Genomic DNA, 26,871 nt, shown 5'->3' on the forward strand with positions numbered 1-26,871 from the left:
GCCATTTAACAGAAGCTGACAAGTCATATCTAGATCTAAGAAAACAAGGTTCCCATTCCTCAGGCAGAGGATCACCCACTTTTTGGGGCTTCTGCCCACTGTTGGCCAGTGGAGGAAACCCCACCCCCAAACAGCAAGGTCATGGAGCAATGTCTCCAACATGATGATGTCACATGGAAATGATATCATCACATTGAGGACCGCACAGTGATGCTCTGGTTTTTGGGCAAAACTCTATTATTGGAGGGCAATTTTACCATAGAGTTTCCCCCTCAAACCAGAGCATTGCTGTGCAACATCCCCAGCTTGATGCTATCACTTCTGTGTGATGTAATCATGTCAGGAACATCATCATACAATGTTGCTATTTGGGGGCAGAGCCCTCCCCCACTCTCAGAATGCTTCCTTCCACTAACCCACCCCCCGCTAGTGTGTCGCCAAGACCCGGCAACCCCTATAAGAAAATAACACTGTGGAAGCAAACAGCTTTCTTCCAACATCAGTTAATGCTGGAGGTAGCATCATTGTGCTAAGGGGTTAACCGCTAGAAGCTCTGGATGAAGGCTAGGAGTGCCTGGCACTCTCTTCTCCAGTTGCCATTCCAGGGTTAAAAACACAGAAAAAAAACCACAGAGAAAAGGGAAAGTCCAATATGTTAACTTAAGCCCCTTTCAAACAGCCTTTATAATTCATTTTAGTAGCTGGTTGCTAATGAATATTTGCGTCATTTCAGATGCAACCATTTTAGCAACCAGCTGCTAGTGGATTTTATTTACCTTTTCATACAAAGCCACTTACATCCAGTTAGCAAAATGGGGTTGAGCTGGTTTTGAGATAAACTGTTCCTTCTGTTTTTACCTCTTCTTTGCGCTTCTGAATTGTTTTAGTCTGTTGTTTAAAATGTCTATAGTGCTTCCAATAGTGCTGCTTTTTTCACTGCCCTTTTTTACCACATAGTCTTTCTCGACCTTTTAAAAAAATGTGGGTTTTGTTTATTAATTAAATTTATATCCTGCTTTCTCTCCCCCGAATGGGACTTGGGGTGGCTAACAACATATAAAATAATATAATTTTTTAAAATATAAAGATACAATAAATAATATTTAAAATATAAAACTATTAAAAATCTATCCCCATTAATTGAGAGCTATAGCACTTCAGTGCTGTAGCAGGACCACTGAGATGCATTGCTTCTATTTTGGTCTAGAGCTATAGTGCTCAGCTTAGAAGATTTTTTTAAAATCTGCAAGAAAGATGGTATGGCAAAAAAGGGCACAGGGGAAAAAGAGCACTGTTTGAAAGGCCAGAGCCCTTCAAAGACAGCTCGTTAACAGAAGGAAATTCACTGTATGAAACCCCCATCCCTGTGTCACTTTACTTAGAACCGGGCCTACAACGGATAGCATCTGGTTTAAAGCACAAAGTTTACTAAGTGTCCATACTCTGTGACTTTTGGCTTCCTAGGCCCTATAGCATAAACCTTTTAACAGAAATCAAATCATATGTTAAAGCAAACATAACATGGGTTACACGTTAGGAACAATACTCCCTCTAAGCTGTGGAGTCTTGTGAGCAAAAATTCTACTTTGTGAGCTTCTGGCATTCAAGCTGTAAGCTACTGCATACATTAGTTTGCTCTGAGGCCATTTTTACTAAGTTAAGACAAAAATGTGTGAGTCACAGGCTAAAAAAACTGTGAGCCAGCTCACACTAACTCAGTTTAGACGGAACACTGGTTAGGACTACTTCTGTTCTACGATACCAAATGTAGGGTGTCCCTTCATAAGGAGAAAAGAATTGAAACAAGGAGGTATGCTGTTGAAAGGGGAGGTAGATTGGGGAGAGCGAAAGGCTAGAATTGAGGTATAAAAAATATGAGAAAGGGGAAACCCCAACACCCTTACAAGGAATAGTACCCTTAGTGTGCACATTTTGGTGCCTCACTTTGGATGGAAGGAGATAAAAAATAGATTTTAGTAACAGTGAATGAAAAAGAAAATTAAATGGCAATGAAAGGAATATGTATTTTCTCTAGAACAGTATCCCTGCAATTTCCCAGAGAAATATAGCAGCTACCTTTCTGCACTGGCACCAGCAAACATCAATGTATATCTTTCAGCCCAGGAAATTTTCTATTCTGTTAAATGAGAAATCAGTAGGAATAAAGAAGCTTATTAAATTCTGTGAAATGGGGAAAGGAAAAAATGATTTTCTTAACCAAACAGTGTTGTACTGTATAGTCCATTTCCTCCTGCGGTAAACCAGAGCAAAATGTATTGCATTCTTGGAAAATATTGAGTGAGCTCACCGGTGTAGAAAGCAGTTTTGACTCCTAAAAGCATACTCAAGGGATGAATCCATTTTCCAAGGGAAGTTTCCTATTCAGCTGGTGAAAATTTTGCTAGTCCAGTTTTAAGTGTCTTAGAACTCTGGTACTGTGATAATTTCTAAATGGTACAGAAAAGAGCAAGATTGGAACTGCTGCTGCATAGTTAAGTGGCTATTTTCGCCTTTCAGTATCCATCTATTTAAAAAATGGCCATATTAGTTTTGATTTTCAATCAAAGTAATCTGGATCAAAGAATTCAAAAAAAGTAGACTATGAAAGAGCCTTCGCTAAAATTATACTGGGAAGGTCAGGGCTTTTTTTGAGCAGGAAAGCATAGGAATGCAGTTCCAGCAGTCTTGGGACCAGGGTGTGTGGTCTAATATGCAAATGAGTTCCTGCTGGGCTTTCTCTATAAAAAAAGCCCTGAGAAAAGCAAACATCATAGGATTTCAACTGTTTAATATCTCTTTCACAACTATTTGATTTTTTAGTTTACTTAATTTATATCTGCATGCTGCCAACTGCAAAGGGCCTTGGGATGCCTGTTATATACAACATGTGAAGTTGACAGTCAGCAGAGTCTCCTCCTCCACTCCAGTTCTATACAGATGTAACTATTACAAAGATGCAACAGGACAAGAGCTCATAAACGAGGTCTTACAGAATAGTACAAAGGGTTCTACATGCCCACCACAGTTCTTGATTTTTAAAAAATTCTTTGCTACAGTTGTCATTGATGATACATTATCTCATCTTCTGAGGTCCTTGGAAGTTTGGTGGGCACCTACCAAGGACTGCACCTCTTAGGCTGTAGAATGCCTTCACTGTGCACATCAGTCAAACATATTTTACTGGGTTTTCTGTGTCTGTTAAAAGACCTTGCTATTTACCTAAACTTTTGGTCTCATGTGACTCTCTGTAGTTTGTGGGTTTGTTGGCAATATTTGAGTTGATGAATTGTATTTGCTGTTATTTTCACTTTTGAGTGAGTAGCTTTGTTGTTTTTCAACTTGATTTTTTAAAAAATTGCAAGCTACACTGGGGACTGCAAATGTTTGAAAGGCAGGGTGTTTTAAATAAAATTAAATAGAAATCTACATTTGAGATTCATGAGAAAGTCAGTAATGGCTATAGTTTTGGTGGGTTTTTCCTTTTTTTTCAAAAAAGCAGCTCTCCCCCAGGTCCTTTCATTTATCTAAAATCATTTTCTGTGTTTACTTTGATTTTTACAGATGTCAGAAGTTAAAAAAAACTAATCTGAACAGAACTATTTACAATATTTCCATGTTTTACTGCACATACATTACATTTTAGAATGGTATTTTTAAAATAATTGTCTAATATTTTTCCCTTTATTGAAACAATCCATAAGATAAGAGAGAAAGTCTACAATGTGTAACACTGCAATTATAGCATTTCTGCAGCTGTCATTCTTGTTAGAGAACTTTTGTGTACTTTGCACCACCATATTTCAGTAGTAACGTTTAGTTTTACATAGATAACTTTATTGCATTAGCTCATAGCCTTAGCAAATAGCCCCAAAAATACTGAAAGCAGTGTCAAAACTACAGCACAACACAGGTGTACAGTACAATAAAAACACTTATCCATTTAAAATTAATAAACAATTATAAAAACCATAATTTAAGTTAAAAGCAGTGACAATTCAGTCAATCGGTCACCATAGTACATAAGTCTATCAATCAGCCACCCTAACAGTAGATGATTTTGTCAAAGCCTTTACTGCTCACACAACAAACTTTGCTACTTGCCGTGTTACCCATTCACTTTTGTTGGCAAACAATATAATTAATCTATCATTGTCCACTCTCCCTGGATATTGTAATAAAACATTCCCAAAATATCTCTTGCATTCTAATGCAAATCTTGGGCAGCAGAAAACCTCATGGCATAAACCCTCAGTAGATATCTGGTTGCAGGTACAGACATGTTCTTTATATAGGATCCCATTATAGCAATATCTTAGTGTTGTCAGTTGTAAAATATCTAACTGTGCTTTGGTAACTAACTACATTTCTATGCTTAGAATTTGATAACAGTAAGGTAAAATAAAAGTGTTAAAGGAGAAGGTGCAAGTTGTTTGTAAAGGGGAACTATTCTCAAGGCACTTAGCACTGTGACCTCCATCTGATCTCTGGTATCTAACAATCTTTGGGGTTTTTAATTGTTTTGCGGCAAAAAAAATAATAATTAAGCCCTCTTAAATAAATAATATCTGTGGTAGTACCTTTGTCCTATAGATTTTTAACATTGGAGGTACCAAATAGCCTCTCCTTGTTTTATTGAATCTAAAAATAGTAACTTCAGCTTTTCTCTAGTTCTCACAAACAATGTTCAGGCTGCTGCTCTATTTGTTTCAGAGGATGTGACCTCTCTGCATTTGCAATGGAATGAATATGTGGAGTTGCCTCACATAGGTCGTTTTCGCACTCACCTTAATCAGCAGCGACGACCCTCTTCACCGCGCAGGATCTGCGTGGATTTCGCACTAATTGCCGCGGAGCACCCAGAAGAGCCGGAAAGTCCAGGCGCTTTTGCGGCGCAAACGGAAACCGCCAAAACCCAGTTTCCGTTTGCGCCGCAAAAGCACCGGGACTTTCCGGCTCTTCTGGGTGCTCCGTGGCAATTAGTGCGAAATCCGCACAGATCCTGCGCGGTGAAGAGGGTCGTCGCTGCTGATTAAGGTGAGTGCGAAAACGACCCTAAAGTCAGTCCTTGCCCACTTAGAAGATTCACATGTGTGCACTGGATCTCTAAAGCATTTTCAAAAATCGTCTGCATTGGAGTAATTATGCATTTAATGTTGGATGTTGATTATATATCTATTGTTATAATAAACCATAGCATTACTTTTCCGATTTTATGATCATGTTGGGAGATGAAATCTCAGCATGCCCCCATTCTCAAAGTTTTCCAACTACATTTCACACTTGAACATTGGGTTTTCAGGTCCCAACGTCACGCTGGTGGGGGGTTTGGGGGAATGTTCTGGGAGTGGGTGGGGACATCGTGTGATGTGTATTCGTCACATGGAAATGATGTAGGGACACCAGTGATGTCAGAAGTGACACTATTGCCCTCAAACCATAGAGTTTTGCCCAAAAAGCAGAGTGTCAATGACGCTTGTCTGTCACTTCCAGGTGATGTCAGCACGTCATGCATGACTTTGCTGTTTGAGGGTGAGGTTTCCTCCACCAGCCAGCTGGCTGCCAATAGGCAGAAGCTCATGAAAGTGGAAATCCCACACCCTTACCTGGGGAATGATAACCCTACTCGAACATACTATTCTGATCTTTTAAAATATTATTGAAACCCAGATTGGGGTTACTAGGATTTTCCCGCCTTTATTTTCTCCAAGTGAAGATGTAATTAATTTCACATTCAAGGCAAAAAGAGACAGAGAGTTATCTGCTCTTACTTAATAAAAGTTCTTATTTATGGCTTTGACTTCTCCAAAATTCTCTGACTGCGGAACTCTGTATGTGGTCACAGCTAAGAGGAAAACAAAAACAATCAAGAATGGGAAGATAAAGGGGATTAACTCTGTCTCTGCTGAAAGAACCTGTATTAAGGGTGTTGCTTTTTTTCTTTCCAGAGGTGTGGAGAAATCTCATTCGATAGTCCAGAGCAGAATGCCAAATGCGTTCGCATGCTAGGTAAGTGCTTTCAATTCTCTTAACCTGGTCACCACTGTGTACAGAAATACACAGTTTTCATGAGGTAAAATAAAACAGAAACAGTGTCTAGTGCTCTCCACTGCAGCTTGGGATTTCCTAGAGGCTTGTGGTGGGGTGTGTGTGTGTGTTTAGGAACAGAGCTTAGAGAGCTATGGTGTCACTTTGTAATACTACATCCTGGTAACCCTAGTGGTAGCACCTTAAAGACTAACAATTTATTTCAGCAGAAGCTTTAGTGCGTCAGCAGAAGCTTTTATGTGCCATTGAGTGCTTCATCACATAAATGATATGTCTATCCATTAGGCCAATACATTAACAATCGAAAGGTGAGGGAAAGTGATATTACTAGGGTTGCCCACCCTGGAGTGAGAAATAAGATAAGCAGATCCAAGAGTAATTTATAGTATAACTGAAGTTAACAAATATATGGAAAGGATGGATTGTTAACATAATGATTGAGAAATCCAAAGTCGTTGAAATCTGGTAGGGAAATAGTCTTGAATTCTAATTGAGCAGTGATGTACTGGATTCTCCCACTGGCATTCTTTTTGGGGGAAACAACATTTTAGATCAGCAAAAGAATGTTTTGGAAAATTAAAATTTCCATCCACCATTTTCTGAATGCTGTGGTTTTTAATCTCATATTTGTGTCCATTTATAAACAAAGCTGACGTTTTAAAAATTCCACCCTCTGCCCCCATGTCTCACCAGATATATTGTCCTAATGGGTATGTACTTCAGAGATTTGATGAAGTGAATTCTGTCTCACAAAAGCTTATGCTGGAATAAAGTCTGTTAGTTTCTGTGATGGCACTCGTGGTTGCTGCTGACACAATTACCCATCTTTTTTTAATGAGGTGTTTCTTTTCTAAAAGTGTTTGAATTTTAATGAGGTTAGTTGGTAGCCATAATACTTCTAGATGTATGGTATGAATACTGAATACATATGAACACTAATTGATTATAATGATCCCTCAGTTTGCTTGTAGAAAGCTGTTGACAGAATGATTTCTGACTTCTGCTTATGAAATCTCAATGCAGATTGTTGCAAAACACTGGCTAGGAATGCACAATTAACAGCTTTTAGACAGTCTAAAACATTTAGATCCTTAAATAGTTGGTTTTAATTCTGTCTTTCTTTTTAAAAATGGCTGTACATTCACAGTACTTTCACTGTAATGCTGAATACATACTGATTTAACTGGGAAGTAAATTAGGATTCTATTAATGTTTGTTTAGAAGGAGAAATAAGATAGTTTGTATCTGTTCAGTAGTAATTTCTATAGTGAGGGGAGGGGGGTTGCGTCTTTCCTTGTATCTGAAAAAGTTCTGTTAGTGGTTTGTTTAAAGTCCATTGTTATTTCCAGTGGTCTTAGACAAACAGCTGTCCTCCCCTTTATTAATTTATTATCTATTGATTCACATATTTACATATCTATACATTTATACTACCTGGCATTTTTCATAGCTCCGCTTTTTATGTAGTTTAGCATTTTTATTTATTTATTTATTTATTACGTTACATTTATATCCCGCCCTCTCCGCAAGTGGACTCAGGGCGGCTTACAGTATCATAAAAACAATCAATTCCATAAAACATATAAAACCATAATACATTTATCAGTTTAAAACTATTACGCTATCTCAATCCAGTCTGGCGGTATTGGGTTCTGACTATGACCACCAGCTTCTGTAGGATGTCCGGTGACAGCCCATTTTCAGTCAACCAGAAAAGCCTGTCTAAACAGTTCGGTCTTACAGGCCCTGCGGAACGCCGACAAATCCCGCAGGGCCCTTATAGCTTCTGGGAGGGTGTTCCAGAGTTCTGGTGCTGCCACCGAGAAGGCCCTAGATCTTGTTGCGCATTTTCTGGCTTCTTTTGGGCCAGGGGCAGACAGCAGATTTTTTGTCCCTGATCGCAGTGCTCTCTGGGGGATATATGCAGTGGTGGGATTCAAATAAATTAACAACAGGTTCTATGTCCTAATGACCATTTTAACTATACCAAAAGATATACCGAAAGGTAGTTTAATAATTCACGCATTAAATACTGCAATAAGAACAGTAAAAGAGGTAAAGACAACTAGATTATGTTTAAAGAAAGATTTATAATATCAAATACTTGACAGTTATTGAAGATATTTCCATATCACCAACCAGGAAAAAGATTGAACATAAACATATGAAGCTGCCTTCTACTGAATCAGACCCTCCTGGGTCCATCAAAGTCAGTCTTGTCTGCTCAGACTGGCAGTGGCTCTCCAGGGTCTCAAGCTGAGGTTTTTCACGCCTACGTGCCTGGAACCTTTTTAGTGGGAGATGCCAGATGCTCTGCTACTGAGCCACCATGAATGATGTCTGCTAACACCTTTTCTGACACCCACTGAGTGTTTTTTATAAAGTGGGTGGAGTCAGATAGAGTTTTTGCCTAGCAAGACTTCTGAATGGCCGCTGGGTATTTGACTGGCTGAATTCAAGGATCTTCACTGTGTGACTGAAGGTAAGCTGTGGCAGCCATTTTGTAGCTGGCTTGCTTCATTTTGTAGCTGCCATTTTGTGGCTATGCATCAGAATTTCAAAGGTGTCTATAGGCTCAGGGTTAGGGTTGCCAATCCCCAGGTGGGGGCAGGGGATTCCCCAGTTTGGAGGCCCTCCCCCCACTTCAGGGTCATCAGAAAGCGGGGGGAGGGGAGGGAAATGTCTGCTGGGAACTCTATTATTCCCTATGGAGATTTATTCCCATAGGAAATCATGGAGAATTGATCCGCGGGTATCTGGGGCTATGGGGAGGTTGTTTTGGGGGGCAGAGGCACCAAATTTTCAGTATAACATCTAGTGCCTCTCCCCCAAATACCCCCCAAGTTTCAAAACGATTGGACCAGGGGGTCCAATTTTATGAGCCCCAAAAGAAGGTGCCCCTATCCTTCATAATTTCCTATGAAAGGAAGACATTTAAAAAGGTGTGCTGTCTCCTTAAATGTGATGGCCAGAACTCCCTTGGAGTTCAATTATGCTTGTCACACCCTTGTTCCTAGCTCTGCTGCCCCAATGTCTCCTGGCTCCACCCCCAAAGTCTCCTGGCTCCACCCCCAAAGTCCCCAGATATTTCTTGAATTGGACTTGGCAACCCTACTCAGGGTTTGAGGGGGATCTATCTAGGTCACCCAGCCCTACGTTTTGCACTATAACCTAATCTGCCATAAAATTAATCAAACTGAAAGAAAAGACAACTTAAAACTTGCAATTCATTTTGGGGCCATGACTGCGGATTGAGAGGGCGTCATCTTTTCTCGACAGCACCAACAACAGCTAACAAATTGTCAGGATTGAGGGGTGAGGAGAGAGCTGGGGAAGCCAAAATAATATTTTCTATATCACCCGCCTGGGAAGTGCCAGTATATTATGAACACGAATCTACAAGCCTCGCATGGAGCCCTTCAATGAGAAATGAGCCTCTGAATAATAATAAGCCTGTAGATACACATTCAGAGGCTCATTTCTCATTGAAGGGCTCCATGCGAGGCTTGTAGATTCGTGTTCATAATATACTGGCGCTCCCCAGGGTGATATAGAAAATAATTAATATCAACTAACATTTTAAAGAAAATATAACAAGCTAAAAAAAAAAACCCCAAAAGGATTGGAACCTTCTGAAGGGAAAGAGCTTCGTCCGCTTTTGAGAAGTTCTCCAAGCTGTAGCAGCGAAGCCTCGGTCGGTCTCCCTGGAAATCAGCTGCAGAGGAGGGCTCCTGACTCTGAGGACGGCGAAGCAAGGTGATGCACGCACGCGGCACGCTGCTTTTTGAAGGCACACAGAATCCCCGCCCCCTGCAAGCGCGCGAAAAGCGCGCTAGATTGCCTGCTTTCTCCTCCACGCTGCGATGCAGCGGGCTGCTGGAGGCTTTGTAAACAAACAAGTAGTTTTTCATGTTGAGGGTCATCTTGCAGACCTAGCAGTGGAAACATGCTTTCGAGGCAGTTGTTCACCTTCTCCGTGGGGTAAACGATCTTGCCGCAACGGGCACAGCTGGGGTTAAAAATCTTAAACGGCTGCCGGAGCAGAGGAGCTGCTGCTGCCGCCGCGCTGGTAGAGTGGAAGGGAAAGGATCAACAGACCTTTTTAGAGTGTTATTTTCAAGAACATGTGATGATAGTTCACAGAAGTCGCCAGGTAGCAATGAGACTAGACTATATGAGGGTGCACATTGTCAGACCCAGCAGAAAAGTGATCCAACATGCATTGACCCAGAGAGGTGACCTGCGGGGGAATGGCTGCCAGAGTGGAGGGGCTGCTGCTGCCGCCGCGCTGGTGGCGTGGGTGGAAGCCGGAAGGGAAAGGGAGGAAGCAAAGAAGGCTGTGCCTGCGGCGAGAAAAATCAATTTGAGCACTTTGGGGGTTAAATTGCCAGAGTGGAGGGGGCGGGGCTGCTGCTGCCGCCGCGCTGGTGGCGTGGATGGAAGCCGGAAGGGAAAGGACGGAGGAAGCAAAGAAGGCAGCGGTGGTGGCAGCGAGAAAAAAAATGTGAGCACCTGCGGGTTAAGGAGGCAAAGAAAAAGGGGGAAGGAGCCACCCCAGCAATGTCTGGCAGCGACTGAGAGAGGAAGCGAAGGGAAGCAGGCGCCCGACCAACAACCGGTTCTGAGAACTGATATTACATTAGGAACCGGCTCTACAGAACCGGTGAGAACCGGCTGAATCCCACCTCTGGATATATGGGGAAAGGCGGTCCCGTAGATAGGCAGGTCCCTGACCATAAAGGGCTTTAAAGGTTAATACCAACACCTTGAAGCGAACTCGGAACACAACAGGCAACCAGTGCAGCTCTCTCAGCACTGGCCGAATGTGCTCCCGTCGTGGTAGCCCCATTAACAGCCGTGCCGCAGCGTTCTGCACTAGTTGTAGTCTCCAGGTTAGCGTCAGGGGTAGCCCCATGTAGAGAGCATTACAGTGATCTATTCTTGAGGTGACCGTAGCATGGATTACCGTCGCTAGGTCGCTGCGGTCCAGGTAAGGGGCCAGCTGCCGTGCTTGCCGAAGATGGAAAAAGGCAGATCTAACAGTGGCTGCCACCTGAGCCTCCATTGTAAGGGAGGACTCAAGGAGCACGCCTAAGCTCTTGACCTTGGGGACCGGTATTAGTGGCATCCCGTCAAGGGCCGGCAGCTGGATCTCTCTCCCCGGACCGCCCTGACCCAGGTAGAGAACCTCCGTCTTCGTCGGATTCAATTTCAGCCGACTCAGTCTGAGCCAGGAGGCCACGGCTTGTAATGCCAGGTCTAGATTTTCCAGGGTACAGTCAGACTGGCCACCCATCATTAGGTAGAGCTGGGTGTCATCCGCATATTGATGGCAACCCAGTCCATACCTCCTGACTATCTGGGCAAGGGGGCGCATATAGATATTAAATAACATCGGGGATAGGACCGCTCCCTGCGGCACCCCGCAACTAAGGGAGTGCCTCTGGGATGCTTCCTCCCCTATCACCACCCTTTGTCCCCGATCTTGGAGAAAGGAAGTCAGCCACTGCAAGGCAGATCCCTGTATCCCCACATCGGTGAGGCGGTCAGTCAGTAGCTGGTGGTCAACCGTGTCAAAAGCGGCTGACAGATCTAATAACAGCAGCACTGCAGAGCCGCCCTGATCCAGATGTCGCATAAGATCATCCATGAGGGCGACCAGAACTGTCTCCGTCCCGTGACCTGGCCGAAAGCCGGACTGGAATGGATCCAGTGCAGAAGTGTCCTCCAGGAATCCCTGCAGCTGAGTCGCCACCGCCCGCTCTATGACCTTACCCAGGAAGGGAAGGTTTGACACCGGCCGATAGTTCGCCAATGTGGCCGGGTCTGCTGATGGTTTTTTTAAGAGGGAACGGACCACTGCCTCTTTAAGCATATAGATTAAATTGTCATAGTTGCTAACAGATTACTATTTAAATATTTTTTATAGTCTAGGAATTTCATCCTTTTTTACTTACTGTCAACTATTACATTTTATTATTATATACTCCAGTCAATCTTGTGTTCCTTCAGATATCTTATTAATTATTTAATTCTATAATATATAATTACTAATTAATTATATACTAATCAATTGTTGCTAGTTTATATTTGCAATTCTACTGTATATCTTATATAGTTTATTTTACAATTTAATAAGAATTTATTGTTATTATTATTTTAATTAATTAGTCAAAGTACTTAGAGCTAGAAAAAATTCTCTATTTCATTGTTTATTTACAAATTTAATTAGTTTTATTTTTTTCAGTTCTTACTGCACTTTACATTTCTCAGAGGTGAATCTCTCTACTATGTCAATCCTTGACAAAATTATTTTGACCTCTTTTTTTCCTTTAAAGTCATGTCCAATTAATTAACATTCCTCTCTGTGAATATTTCTGGTCTTAACAACTTGACAAAAAAAGAGTTCATCAATTTATTAACATAAATATCCAAGTCTTTTATTTTTGCAGGAAACTCATAGCCACACAAACACTCCTATTTTCAATTCTACACACTACTCTTTACAATTTCAAGCTCCTGGTTCCTCTCAAGCTAGGGGAGTGGCAATTGTATTCAGGTGTGAGATCATTTTTATTCTGGAAGACTCCAAAATTCATCCCCAGGGTTGCTTTCTTTTCCTTAGAGGGAATATTGAAAGCAAAAAATTTACACTTGCATCTGTTTATGTGCCAAATCAGAATTGAATCATTTTTCGGGATGAAGTGTTCAAGTCATTTCAGTCATTTCAGGGAGGTGAACTGATTATTGATGGTGAGTTCAACTTCATTGCTAATGGGAAAATAGATGGAACCTTTAACAATCCCAGATTAGTTAATTCAGCTCTCACAATTACTAAATTATCTAAATTATTCACCAAATACCATCTTCATGAGATCTGGAGAGAACTTCATCCTTCAGAAAGAGATTACACTTATTTTTTGAGCACATATAACATCTTCACAAGGATAGACTATATACTTTGTGCTTAGTAATCTCCGCCAATATTGGTCCTCATCATTTAGCAAATCATGCCTGGCTAGACTGTTGTTTAAATCAGACTTCACCTTCAGATAGGCGGAAACAATGGTCAGTGGACAGTACAATTTTATTAAACAACAATGCCAAAGAGAAAGTAGCTTCTGAATTACAGAATTTTTTCAGGAAAAACATAGCTTCTAATACAGCCCCATCCATGTTATGGGATATGATGAAGGCAGTTATGCATGGCCACATAATATCATTGTCTTCACACATTATGAAAGAAAAGAACATGCTTAGGGATGAAACCACTGCATGCATCTCTGTCCTTGAAAAACTATACAAAGATACTGGTAATAAGCAGAATTACGCTAAAATGTTAGCGGAATGAAAAATTTTGGAATCTATTGAAACTTCTCAGATTCAGAAGAACTTATTATATTTGAAACGGCAATGGTCTGGGAAAAACATTAAACTATTAGCTTAGTGGGTGAAGGACAAAAAGCAATCAACAGCTGTTCATTCAATCAGAACTCAAGATGGCAATTTAAATTTCCTACCCAAAGACATCGGCTATGCTTTTGCAAATTTTTATGAAAATCCCTATAAATCAACAAACTCCAACCCAGAAGAAATTAAGACATTACTTCATTTCAAAAACCTGTTTTAAATCTCTCTCATCAGATCACAGAGATATTATGAAAGTGGATATCACATTGCAAGAACTTGTATCCGCTATCAGAAACTTAAAATCTAATAAATCGGCAGGTTTCCTGCTGAATTTGATAAAAACATTTATCACGATTCTGGTGGAACCACTTTTAATTACCTGTAGCAACATTTTACATACAGGTGTAATACCTCATTCCTGGAAAGAATCTTCAATTGTGGTCATTTGAAAGAAGGACAAAGACTTAACTGATCCCTCTTCATACAGACCAGTTGCTCTTTTGAATAATTATGTCAAAATATTTATATCTATATTAGCAAATAGATTAAAATGAATAGTCTCTGAGTACATTTCTCGCAACCAAATAGGTTTCATTCCAGGCAGACAACTGACAGACAACATTCATCACACTATCAATGTAATCAAACACAGCAATATTATCAATGCAATCCTGTCAACTTTAATCTTGGCTCTCGATTTCGAAAAAGCTGTTGACTCAGTGGGAGTACCTTATATGTTATGCTTATTTCAGAAAATGGGATTTGGTCTGAAATTTCTTAGCGTTCTACAGTCCATTTATAACAATCCAAATTCCAGAGTAAGGGTAAATGACTTTAACTCTTTCGTATTCCACCCAAAGAGATACAAGACAAGGCTGCCCTTTGTCACCTCAAATTTTTGCTTTGACCTTTGGCTAAGGAACTTAGAAGAAACACACTATTCTCTGGCATTAAATTGGATGGTAGAGAACACAAAATCAGCCTATATGCTGATGATCGTACATTATATATTTCTGATCCTTGTCGGTCTTTACTAGAAATTCATAGGACTCTAAATGCATTTGGTAGAATTTCAGGACTTTATATCAACTTCTCAGAATCTGATATCTACCTAATCTCATTGTCTTCTGAGCTAGAAGATCAGATCAAAAGTATCTTTCCATTCAGTTTGTGCACATCTATTTGGCATCATCTGGGAGTTCATATTCTAATCAATTTAGATGAGCTAATCAAACATAACTTCAATGTGATGCATTCTAGTATAACTGCATGATTTAAAGATTGGAATTCTCTTTAGCTATCACTAGTGGATCACATTCATTTGATTAAAAAAATCATTTTCCCTAAATTTTTGTTCCTCTTTCGGACTCTACCAATTTTTATTCCTGCGGCTGCTTTTAACAAATGGTAAATATCTCTCTCATCCTTTGTATAGGCCTACAAGAAATCTCACCTGAATAGTCATATTTTACTTAGACCTTCAATTTTGGGTGGAATGGATTTGCCTTGTTTGAAAACATACCACCAGGCATCTATAATTGCTAACATCATCCAGATCCTTCATTCAAGCTATCCAACAGACTGGATAATAATAGAGGAATCATTTATTTCTCCATTAAGTCTGAAATAAAAATTTTTGATTTCTACTTCATGAAGACCTAACTCTGTGTGGAAAAATATTTTTATAGGAGTGATGTTATAAACTTGGGACCGTAATAAAGCAACGCTTGCTCTGGGAATCTCTCAATTCACTACATTTTACAATCAACCTTGGTTTCCTGCTGGAAATGCCCAAGGAGCTTTTGATAATTGGTTAAAGGCTAGTTTATCTCATCTAGTAGACCTCATTCACAATGGCAGAATCAGAGATGTCATATTTTGATACTTTCTTGGGGAAGACATTCCCATGGTTCTGTTATCTGCAGCTAAAAAATATGATTGAAACTCTTACACAGTGTGTGCTCCAGAGAACTCTCACTGTCTTTGAACAGTTTTTTTCCTTTAAATGCTACTTTCCTTAAAGGCATGTTAGCCAAATTGTACAAGATCCTGATAACCTCAGATTGCTCCCAACATCTCAGCTACCAGACCACGTGGAAAGAGGACTTAAATCTAGATTTTTCTAATGATAATTGGGTAGATTTATGGAACTTTTCTGTTAATACCTCCTCTGCTTTTAACATCCAATATCAATTCTTTAAAATCATGTCTAGATGGTACTACATGCCTAGAAGACTGCATCAAATGAATTGCCAATCTAGTCCTCTCTGCTGGAAGAACTGTGGTTCTGTGGGAACATTTTTTATTGCTGGTGGGACTGTCCAGTCATACACAAATTTGGCTTGATGTCATGCAACAAATATTTGCTATTACTTCTCAAAGTCTTCCTGTAACACCTGAGTTAGTGCTTCTGAACTTTTGGAATTATTCACAATCAGATACTGTACACAAAGAACTAACATCATTGCTTATAGCTGCAGCGCATCTTACAATAGCATCAGCCTGGAGATCTCCTTTACCACCTTCCAGAAAAGTATGGCATGACAAAATATGGGAGTAATTTATTATGCATAAGATTTCCATCAGTGTAAATTGAATAATGTAAAATAATCATCTGATTAAATGTAGGCATGCTTTCAACTGTGATGAATATGATAGCCAGACATACCTACTTTGCTCAGCCTCCATGATCAGACATGAGGTGAGTTTCTGACTGTATTAGATCAGATTGTCTCAATGGTCATTGTCAAAGCTGATTTCCAGCACCTTTGTGTCTGTACAGTGTATTACTTGAACAATGGATGACACAAGAAAAAATTCTTGGTCTGGAACAACTGGGATTTTGTAAAGGCAAAACTACTCTTGATCATTGTAGTACCTTGTCTCATCTAATTTCCAAATACACTATTAGGAAAAAGATGAAATTGTATGTAGCCTTTTTAGACTTAAAGGGAGCATTTGATTCAGTTGACAGGGACCTGCTTTGGGCTAAACTTGTACAAACAAGTATTGATAAAAGACTTCTCATGCTTATTAAAAAGTTATATACTTCTAACTTTTGTCAGGTCAAATGCTCTTCATCAGGCAATCTTATGTCAAAAATTCCGTTAAACAAAGGGGTTAAACAAGGCTGTGTGTTGGCCCCTTTTTTGTTAACCTCTTTCTTAATGACCTTGCTCCCTTTTTGTCAGATATCGATCATCATAGTCCTAAACTCGGTGCCAGACATGTTCCCTTTCTTTTATATGCGGACGATACAGTTTTACTATCTTGTTCCAGAATTGGATTAAAATGCTTGCTTGCCCGTTGTATCACTTTCCTTAATTACAATAAGCTCCTTTTGAACTATGACAAATCTAAAATTGTCATATTTTCCAAATCTTGGAAACCAATTAAATGGTCAATAGGTGGCAAAGAGATGGAACACGTAAAATACTTTAAATATTTAGGAATTAATTTCCAATATAACACACTTTGGACTAATCACCGTAACTGTATAATTAAGTCAGTCAATGTTAACGTTGCAGCTATTCAGCGCTTCTTTTATAGTAGAGGCAATCAGTTTGTCCCAGCTGCGCTAAAAATCTTTAAGGCTAAAGTGATACCACAGCTCTTATATGGGGTCCCAGTTTGGATCACAACCTTGGACAACAACATTGAAGGTGTCCAATCAAAATTTCTACAGAAAATCCTGGGATTCCCAAAGTGTGTACCATATGCAGTTCTATGTTTAGAAACAGGGATGAATCTTGTGGAAACACAAGCATGGCTAATGTTATTTAAATATTGGTTACAGCTACATTTCTACGCTGATTCGGAGAGCCTTCTATATCAACTGCTCTCAGAATCCAATATGTCAAACTGGTTAGTATTTATTGAGAGGAAAATTAAGTCTATGGGCATTGCTATAGATTCACTTTTTATGCTATCCCTAAAAGATGCACTCTTGAAACTTAAGCTTAGACTCTTGGATATTGAAATGCAAACATTATATGGCCTGGCCAACAAAACTTGCTCCCCGCTGAATTTTGAACTTCCTCTTTCTGTAGGGAAATTAGCGTCCTATTTCTCCTCTTTGCAAGCACCACAACAACGGCATGCTTTCTCATTAACGAGAAGCAATGCATTACCATCTGCTATTTTATTTGGCAGATTTAACAGGATTGATTACTCTGCCAGACATTGTCTTTGTAATCCCAAATGTATCGAAACTATCTCCCATGTATTATTGAATTGTCCCTTTATGATGATATTTGTCGTACATATTTGAAAGATATTTTAGCAGATATGTTGAGCTGTGCTGATTCAGGCAAAGTCTACAGACTTTTAAATGACACCTGTTCTGAGTTAACTTTAACGGTTGCCGAATTTCTTCAACAGGCCATGAAAATCCGACAGAGACTTGCTCTGGAATGACCATATCTTATTTGTTTTATTCATTTAATTTTGTTAAACTTGAAATTACATATATTTTATTCATTTTATGTACATTAGCTCCCCTATGTACTCTATTATCCAGGATTTTATATTACTTATATTGTTATTTGTACTGCTAAATCTATTTTATGCCAATACAGGCTTGTTGTTGTTGTTGTGTATTACATGGTGAGGTTGTTGAACCTCTGGTTTGGTTGTGAACCTGAACTTGTTGTTTTGGCAGGCACTTCTTTTTTCAGAAATCCAATATTGATGCTTTTGCAGTTCTAATTGAAAGTGACTATATCTAGTTAAAGTGCTCATTGCTTCATTTATTTATTTCCATTTATATCCCAACCTCTCCACCAAAGCAGGCTCAGGGCAGCAAACAAGGCCAACAGACATTAAACATTAAAACCATTTAAAATTATAATACATTAAAACTGCTGTGTCGATGGTGGCGATGTAACAAATCTTCTTCCAACAATAAATATTCACACCTTCCAATTAATGACCGTATCAAGGGCCAGACTCCATGGTGATCAGTTCTGTTTGGTTCAGGTGGAATTGTAAAAGATCCTGTAGGTGCATTTGACACACAGCTCCTTCCAGTTCCCCTTGCGGTTTTGTGATGCTGCCTTTTGGGGATAAAGAAACCATGAGGGAAACTGGACGGAGCCCTGTGTCAAAATGCAACCATGGAGCAACTGGTGGGAAATCAATCATTTGCACTGGGAGGAAACAGAAGCCTGGGGCAACACTAGTGAGAAATTGGTATATGAGTTTGCATTTCTGATGAAGCTGCCTTATGCTGAACCAGACCATCAGTCCATCAAAATCAGTATTGTCTACTCAGACTGGCAACAGCTCTCCAAGGTCTTCTTTTAATTATTCATAAAAGTGTCTGTTGTTGTACTCTTCTCACAAAACAGGAAAAAAGCACAACAGTTAATAAGCTCAATTTTTTCAGAATTATGCAGGCCCACTTCCATCATGGTTCCCAGGTTCTTCTGTTATCTCCTTAGCCCCAGATGACCTCACTAATGCTAAAAGAATCTCATTTTTTAAAAAATAACAACAATAATTTCTAAGTCAACAGTTACAATATATAAGAAGGAGGTCAATATAGTTTAAAATGCAACAGATTTAACAGGTAGTTGTCTTTAAAGGAAAAGGTATCAGGATTTATTGGAAAAATAATTTTAATCCTCAAGATTTTTACTCCAATTCCAATTCAGAATTCAAGCTTGCCTCTCCTTGAAAGTAACTCATTTATTTTTTCTGAGTGTGCCCTTCTCGTTTTATTTGTCTCTGCTTTTCCATTCCACAAAGTAGAGTACTGCAATCCTCCACACTGAGATGTTGGATCGCAAGTTCTGATAATCTAAATGTAAGGGTATGGGCATTTTACTATATACATTATGATAATGATGATAGGCTTTATTCAGAAATATTGTTTTGTATTTCAGGTTCCTTTTTTCCACCTATCACTGTGTAAAATATCATTGTTACTTCCCATCAGTTCAGCATGAATCGTGCTTTTGAGGGAGCCTTGGTTATCCAAAATTTGGTAGCAAAGGTAACCATAGCAACAGGTTTGTCCAGAGCTGCTGTTTCTGTTTCTCATACACTCTTGTACTGCACACTCATAGCTCCGTGCCCAACTTCTTTATGGAGGGTCCCCTTTTGCTTTTTGGACTTAGCTATTTTTCCCCCCACCAGTTTCTCAATGCACATTTGAGGCATCCCACCCTCTTTTTCTCCCCATCCTTAATTTCAAATAAATCTCCATTTATTTTGCTCTTCTATAGTGAATGATGCCCACATCCATCTCTTTTTGTTCCTCTAATTATTATTTGCACATATTTATCACTCATTTCTCCATACATTAATTGACACAACTTTCAGTAAAGCAGTTAATTTACAGTAACATTTTAGAAAAAACATCAGTATAAATGCTGTTATTTTACATTTCCTGCTGCCTTACCTACTGTATGATCTCCTTTCACTGTGTCCATCTTTCTTTTTGTCTGAAAAGCCTGCCTATGCTGATGACTTTTGTTGCCAAAAACAAATCAGGAAATCTGCACAGGGGTGTCAAATTCATTTGTTATGAAGGCCGAATCTGACATAAATGAGACCTTGTCAGGCTGGCCCATGTGTGTCATAAAATGTAATGCCAGGTAGCAGAGATATAAAGACAAACACAATTAAAGATTTAAAAAAAAAACTTAAAATAAAACATGATTAAAATATTAGTACTTGTTGGTCTTAAAGGTGCTTTCTTTGTATCTCTCCCATGGGATCCAGGGAACTGGGCCAAGGAAGCTCTGGCTCTTTCGTTCCTTTACCAGGAGACCAGGAGGGGGAGGAGACTCATAGGGCTGGTGCGTGGGAGTAGGCAAAGTAGGCAGTCGCCTAGGGCACCACCTGGTGTAGGGGCACCATTGGGCGCCCCCTCCCAATGACTCTGGCTCCTGACCACTGTCACCTTCTCCTCTCCCAACATCAAGCTGCCCTCAACAAAGCCAAGCCACACCCCTCTCCCCGATGTGTGACTTGGCCTTCCACCGCATCCAATCGTGCCACCCTCCTTCCTGGTGTGACCGGCAAGCACTTATTCTCACTTTTTAAAATAACTTATCACTTTTTTAAAAAATTAAAATTAAAAATCAGTGAATTAAAAACATGAAAAGTTTCAAGTTTGGGGCTCTTCATTTTCCCTATATTTTTTTTACGAGGGGGGGGGGCACTAGTGGGTGATTTGCCTATGGTGCCAGAAAGCCTAGCACTGGCCCTGGAGACTCAGCCAATGGAAGGAAGAGAGGCTTGGCTCTGTAGCACTGGTGTGCGATTGAACAAGCCTGGCAAAGCAAGCAAGAAGGAGAAGGAAGCAGACAACAGCCAATTTCTCAGGGGCCTGACAGGAGCCTTCTGGGGGCCTCATTCAGTCCCTGGGATGTATGTTTGAAACCCCTGCTGTAAGAAGTACAAATAGATGGAACACAGCTTGCAGGTAGAACTGGGATCTGTTGTTGTTCACAAGACTCAGAAAAGCAGCAGAAATTATGCTCTCTAGAGCAGTTGATTGGACTCTTCACTCAGGGTGAAAAATGTGAATGCTACTGACTCAATTAATAGTTGTTGAAAACCACTGCCATTACCTATTTTGAAGAGCAGACAAATTATGTCAAAATGCATACGTGCTGAAAAACAGAGGAAAGCTCTTTTGCCTTGTCAGTAGGCTTGAGTTCTTGTTAGAAATGACATCTGTAAGAGTTTATGAAGGTTGCAGTTCATTACCAGGTATAACCTTAAGTGAAAAGGGGCTGCTACTATTTGCTGCTAAACATGTCATTGACTAAATGTTTACATTAACTTTGCTTACTGCAGGTTGCTCCTTGTAGGCAGCTAGTTACTCAATATTGTACTACTTGTAGGCAGCTAGTTATTCAATGTTCATAACACATTTCATGATTGCTTACCCAAGAAATGCTTACTGTTCTTCCTGTTAATATTTTCTGTCGGAGTGTGAGGGCAAAGCACCCCTGTTTCCTTCCAAGGGTTAATGTGAATAGTAAGGGGCCTGTTCCAGCTTGCAGGTGTCAATAATTGGGTTTTCTGGCTTACATGGATCTTATAATCTTCAAGGCCAGAGTCAAGAATGTGATAATTAACTCTTGGGAACCTGTGGTCCACTGGATGGGAGGGGGAAAGCAGGAGCAATGACATAATCTTACAGAAGGTTCCACCAGGAATGCACCCTCATTGGATTTGGACTGTCACTTGACACTAGATGGCTTGAGACTATAATTGGGCTAGCAACCAGAAAGAAGCCATGTTAACTTTGTGGTTTTGGTGGACAGAGGCCTGGACTATGTTGAACTTGCATTGCAACAACCAGCTACATAGGAAATGTTCACACTTTTGCCTTTAAAATTGTGCCATCTAGAGTTGCCAGGTTCCCTCTTGGTGCAGTGGCAGGATTTGGGGGATGTTCTGGAAATGACATATTTGTATCAGCCATGTCAGAGGCAACACTCTGTTTTTTGAGCAAAATTCGGGGGTGGGGAGAGGGTTGCTTCAAAGCCGTAGTGTTTGCCCAAAAACCAGAGTTTTACTGTGTGATGTCCTTGGCATGATGATGTGCTTGTGTCAGGGATGTCACATTATGATGCCACTGTTTGGGGATGGGGTTCCACCTCACTGGCAGCCACCTGGCAGCCACCTGGCTGAAGCCCCCCAAAGTGGGGGAACCACTGTTAGGACCTGGGGGCTAGCAACCCTAGTGCCATCTAATACCAAGTATCGCTGCATTAGATAGAAAAGTTAGCTTCTTTGTTTTCAGCTGTAAGACTCTTAAGTTTTATTCTTTAAGTGTTTATTTTTCAGGTATTTAAATAAACTTCATATACTTTTACCAAAGTCTGACTCTTTGTGCACAGTAGCCCTGGGAACCCACAGGGGTTCAGGCTTGGTCTCCTTCACACACAGTATCATAAAATCCCTACATTCTGTAAACCTTGCAAGGGTCATTTCAGAATAATGTTATTATTACTGAGTTTTTAGACAAATGTTACAAATAGACTATTATTTAAATGCTGTGACCCTATTCTTGCCTTTCTTCCCCCCCCCCCCCCACCTTCCCTTGAGCTCTGCTTGCTCAGGATACATACAAAATCTCCCTGAGTTCTCACAATGACACCAGGTAACCTGTCTCTTGCTGGGCTCTGCAAGTTTTCTCTTCCTTTTGATAAACTCTAATCCCTGAGTCCGTGGGCTGCTGTCGTTAATCTTTGTACAGTTACCCTTGTTCTGGGCCCATTGGATTCTTCACTCATCCCTCTAGTTTCTGCTGAGGAGATGAATTGGCTGTTGCTGGGCCTTTTATTCCTTTACAGTTTTGTCTTTCCTCTTCCTTGCTTTGCCTTCTGCTGTTCCTGAGCACTAGAACATAAATAAATAAATAAGCAAACAAACAAATAAATAGATAGGGTTGGATCCAGCATGAGAACCACACAAGGAACATCAGTTTTACCTGTTTGATCTTGAAGCATATTACAGTGAGTCAGATCCCAATGGTGATTGCCATTAATTTTTCCTACATTACTCTCTCCCCAGTAGTCTTTTCCACACCTGGGAAAGTTTATTTCAGGAGTAATGGAATCCATATTGAGTAACAGGGAGGTGGTGAGCTCCCCCTCACTGTCAGTCTTCAAGCAGATGTATGAGCCCTTGTCAGGGATACTTTAGGCTGATCCTGTATTGAGCAGGGGGTTGAACAAGATAGCCTGTATGGCCCCTTCCAACTCTCTGATTCCGTGATAATAGTCACACCGGTCAGGGGGCTGCATTGGAAGGGGGAAGATGACAAAATCACTCCCTATCATCTCTTTCATGAGCAGACCTCAACTGGTAATAGGAAAAGGGGAGTAATTTCAATCCCCTTTGCAGCTTCCTGATTTTTGTGGCTCTTATTCCACACATGCCCCATGACCTACAATATAATAGTTCTTAGGTGTGGAAATGGATACAATGGAGGGGAATATAAGAAAAAATGACATCCTTTAGCATCTTCCACTGACAGATCACAGGATCCAACCTGTATCTATCTATCTATCTGCCTGTCTGTCTGTCTCCCTGCTTGCCTGTCTCCAACAAGAATCAAGATGGTACTAATTGCTTCTTCAAGCAGCTGTCTGGTATTGCTGGGACCACTTAAAAAGGATTAACTTGGGAACAGTTTTGGTGTAACTAGTAAATAGACAAATGCTGGGCACAATAATTGAAAATTCTGGGACTGCTGTGTTGAAGATTGACCGTTTTCGCACACAGCTAACCTCACAGTCACAATCCTGTTCCCTCCACAGCGTTCGGTCGGATTTCGCACCATCTGCGCCAGAGTTACAGGAAGTGCCGCGGCTTTTGCATAGCAAATGTAAACTGCTAAAACCCAGTTTACGTTTGCTACGCAGAAGCTGTGGCACTTCCTGTAACTCCGGCGCAGATAGTGGGAAATCCGACTGGACGCTGCAGAGAGAACAGGATTGTGACTGCGAGGTAAGCTATGTGCGAAAACGGTATTTGTTTTCATGTAGATGGCTGTCTAGCAGCAGCCTTTCAGTTTCTGTGACTTAAACTGATGCCAATTAATTACAGCTGTTAAGTACTGAAAAAAAGACATCCAGTGATATGCCAGCTAATCTAGACCAGCAGCCTGTGTGGGTAAGCAGACTCCATGGTATAGTCATAGGCAGAAGGACAGGAATTTGCTTCAATATAAATGACTGCAGATTTCCCTGCAACTTCTTAGAGAAGGAAAAGAGTAGCAGTTCTGGAACCATGCCACATTCTCCAACCAAGGATCACTGACCAAAGAAAACTTTCCTTCCTGCCCCTGCCACTCTTACAGCTTGCTGAAATCAATCTCTGCCTGATTTACACAACATTAATTTGCTCTGCAGTAGTTTATGCTGGATTTCTTGTGATATGTTATCTTACTGAGCAGTTAAAAATTAGTGTCAAAAGCTGTACAGTGTCAAACAACAAAGTGTGCATTACATAATATTACCTTAGTGTCCAGATCTATGTATGCAGAGTGGAATCAGTGTACATCCCTACTCAGCAGATTTAACTTTGAGAGATATTGTGGAAGGAGCTCAGTTAGGGCACTTCTACCAGTATATACTAACAATAATGTTACTTTTAATAATGTAACATTTACATCATGTTACTTATGGTAATGGGACCAACTGAAACATGAAATTTCCATGTTAAATCTCCATAAAGTCTGTCTTTTTTTTACTGACAGGAGACAAATCTCTAATGATTACAATAAAATAGATTACAATAAAATTACCCCTTAAGGTAATTTATCTTTTTTCCTCTCTGAATGAAATTGATGTCAGGAATTGAAGCAGCAGATATCCTCTTTTTAAAAGATGATAGTGTAGCAGGGAAATAGTGAAGCCCCACACATTGCTTGGTTTGAAGTGAGGTATTTTACTTTGACATCAAAGTAGAACTTGTCAGCATAAGCTCAAAATGACTAAGTTAAAATCATCAGCCTTCTGACCATTTTTATTCATCCCCAAAACAAGCAGACAAGCCCCCTCTTATCTAATTCAAATGCTCCACCTCCTGCTTTCCTTCCAGGAATTTCTTGTAGTTTCCCCCTGCTCTGTCCCTCTGTTATCGGCAAGAAGCTCCTTCTCTGCGGGGCCCCTGTTATCTTGGATTCACACCCTTAGCCTGTCTGGTTTTAGCAGTTTAGCAGAAGCTCCTCTGAGGGGCCTCTTAACAGTCACTCTAAATGTTGCATCAGACATTCTCTTTTGAAGGCACAACCATATTTTCCATTATTATCGTTATTGAGGTATTCATTAATTATTCAGGGGTCCCTCTTCAATAGTGCAACCTACTGAAAAATAAATAATGTACTCTACACTTGGAAGGCTTACACATTTTTGAATTCCAGGAGCAGATAGTTAGCACTGGACCCATGCCATGGCTTGGCCTTCAACTTGCTGAATGTGCTGTTTGACACTGGTCTGCAGTCACACACACACACACACACACACACAGAGGCAACTTCTTGTGATTGGCAAGTAAGGGAAGGGCCCTATCAGGCCCAATAATATTACAAGAGGTTGCCACCAACTTATTTGGCTCTGTGGTTACTAAGATGAGTTTAGTATGCAGCAATGAGAGGAGTTTTGTGTGTAGATTTATCTCATTCCTTCTCTATAAACAGTTCTATATTCTGGAACAGCTTTGTTGTGATGCACTTTATCTGCATTTGGGAATAGTGCCAGGTGATACCACCATGTTATCCTATTTGTTATAAGATTTGTGAGGTGACTGACAACCAAATTGTTAATTAAACTGGCTAAAAATAACAGCATAAAAATTAAAACACTGATCACAGTCAATTTAAAAGGATCACAGTATCTGTATCTAAATAAATTTTCCACAGTTCTAGAATTAGGGTTGCCCAGTCCAACACAGGAAATATCTGGGGACTTTGAGGGTGGAGACAGGAGACTTTCCCATTCTAGGGTTGCCAAGTCCAACCCCAGAAATATCTGGGGACTTTGGGGGTGGAGCCAGGAGACACTGGGGTGGAGCTAGGGGGGAGGGGGGAAACGGCACTGGGGAGCGTGGCGAGCCGCCCCGCAGCTGCCGCCTCTTCTCCGCTCGCCGTGGCTGCTCCTCCGAGATGGGCTCAGGTTGAGCCCATCTCGCAGGAGCAGCCACGGCGAGCAGAACATATGAACATATAAAGCTGCCTTATACTGAATCAGACCCTTGGTCCATCAAAGTCAGTATTGTCTTCTCAGACTGACAGTGGCTCTCCAGGGTCTCAAGCTGAGGTTTTTCACTCCTACTTGCCTGGACCCTTTTTTGGAGATGCCGGGGATTGAACCTGGGACCTTCTGCTTCCCAAGCAGATGCTCTACCACTGAGCCACCATCCCTAAACCAACCAACCCACCATGCTAAACCAATAGTGCTAATGCACAATGGGCCATACCTATACTATCACAGATTATGTGCTTCCTTCCAAGACCTCAAGTTGATGTCTGTGTTGGGAAGGTCATCCATCCCATTATTGTTGCCTTGCTGGCTCCTGACTGTCAGAGCTACACTTTCCCATTTAAACTATCTTTGTGTTTCTTTAAATACATTGTTTCAATTAAGGGCTTAAAAAAGCCTTGCTACAGTGCCAATGCAAGGTGCAGGATAACAGAACAGACACAAATAACAGTGTGAGGAAGTTGTCCAAGAAGGCTCAGGAAAGAAAGGGGGAGAGATGTGCTTCAGATGTAAAGCTTTTAGAGAAGTCCTCTCCTACACTTGGCAACTGCAATCTACTGCTGTATTAATGAGAATCATGCCCACTATTATAATGCATCGTTTCTCCTCTGCATACAACTGGAGTGCTGCTATGCCTACTATCATTACCTTTCCCTCCACTCTCCTGCAGCCTGTCTGATGCTGG

At 40.6% G+C, this 26,871-nt stretch overlaps 1 protein-coding gene across 1 annotated transcript in view; it reads left to right on the forward strand.

The window, feature by feature from the left end:
* Nucleotides 1-26,871, forward strand: part of PDE7B (phosphodiesterase 7B) — a 290,956-nt gene that overhangs the window by 90,096 nt on the left and 173,989 nt on the right. The window contains exon 2 of the mRNA XM_060239898.1: nucleotides 5,946-6,006. Coding sequence (XP_060095881.1) covers nucleotides 5,946-6,006 — 61 coding nt within the window. The remainder of the gene's footprint in view (nucleotides 1-5,945; nucleotides 6,007-26,871) is intronic.

This window comes from Heteronotia binoei, chromosome 1, assembly GCF_032191835.1.
Source record: "Heteronotia binoei isolate CCM8104 ecotype False Entrance Well chromosome 1, APGP_CSIRO_Hbin_v1, whole genome shotgun sequence".
In the NCBI taxonomy this organism is placed as follows: Eukaryota; Metazoa; Chordata; class Lepidosauria; order Squamata; family Gekkonidae; genus Heteronotia; species Heteronotia binoei.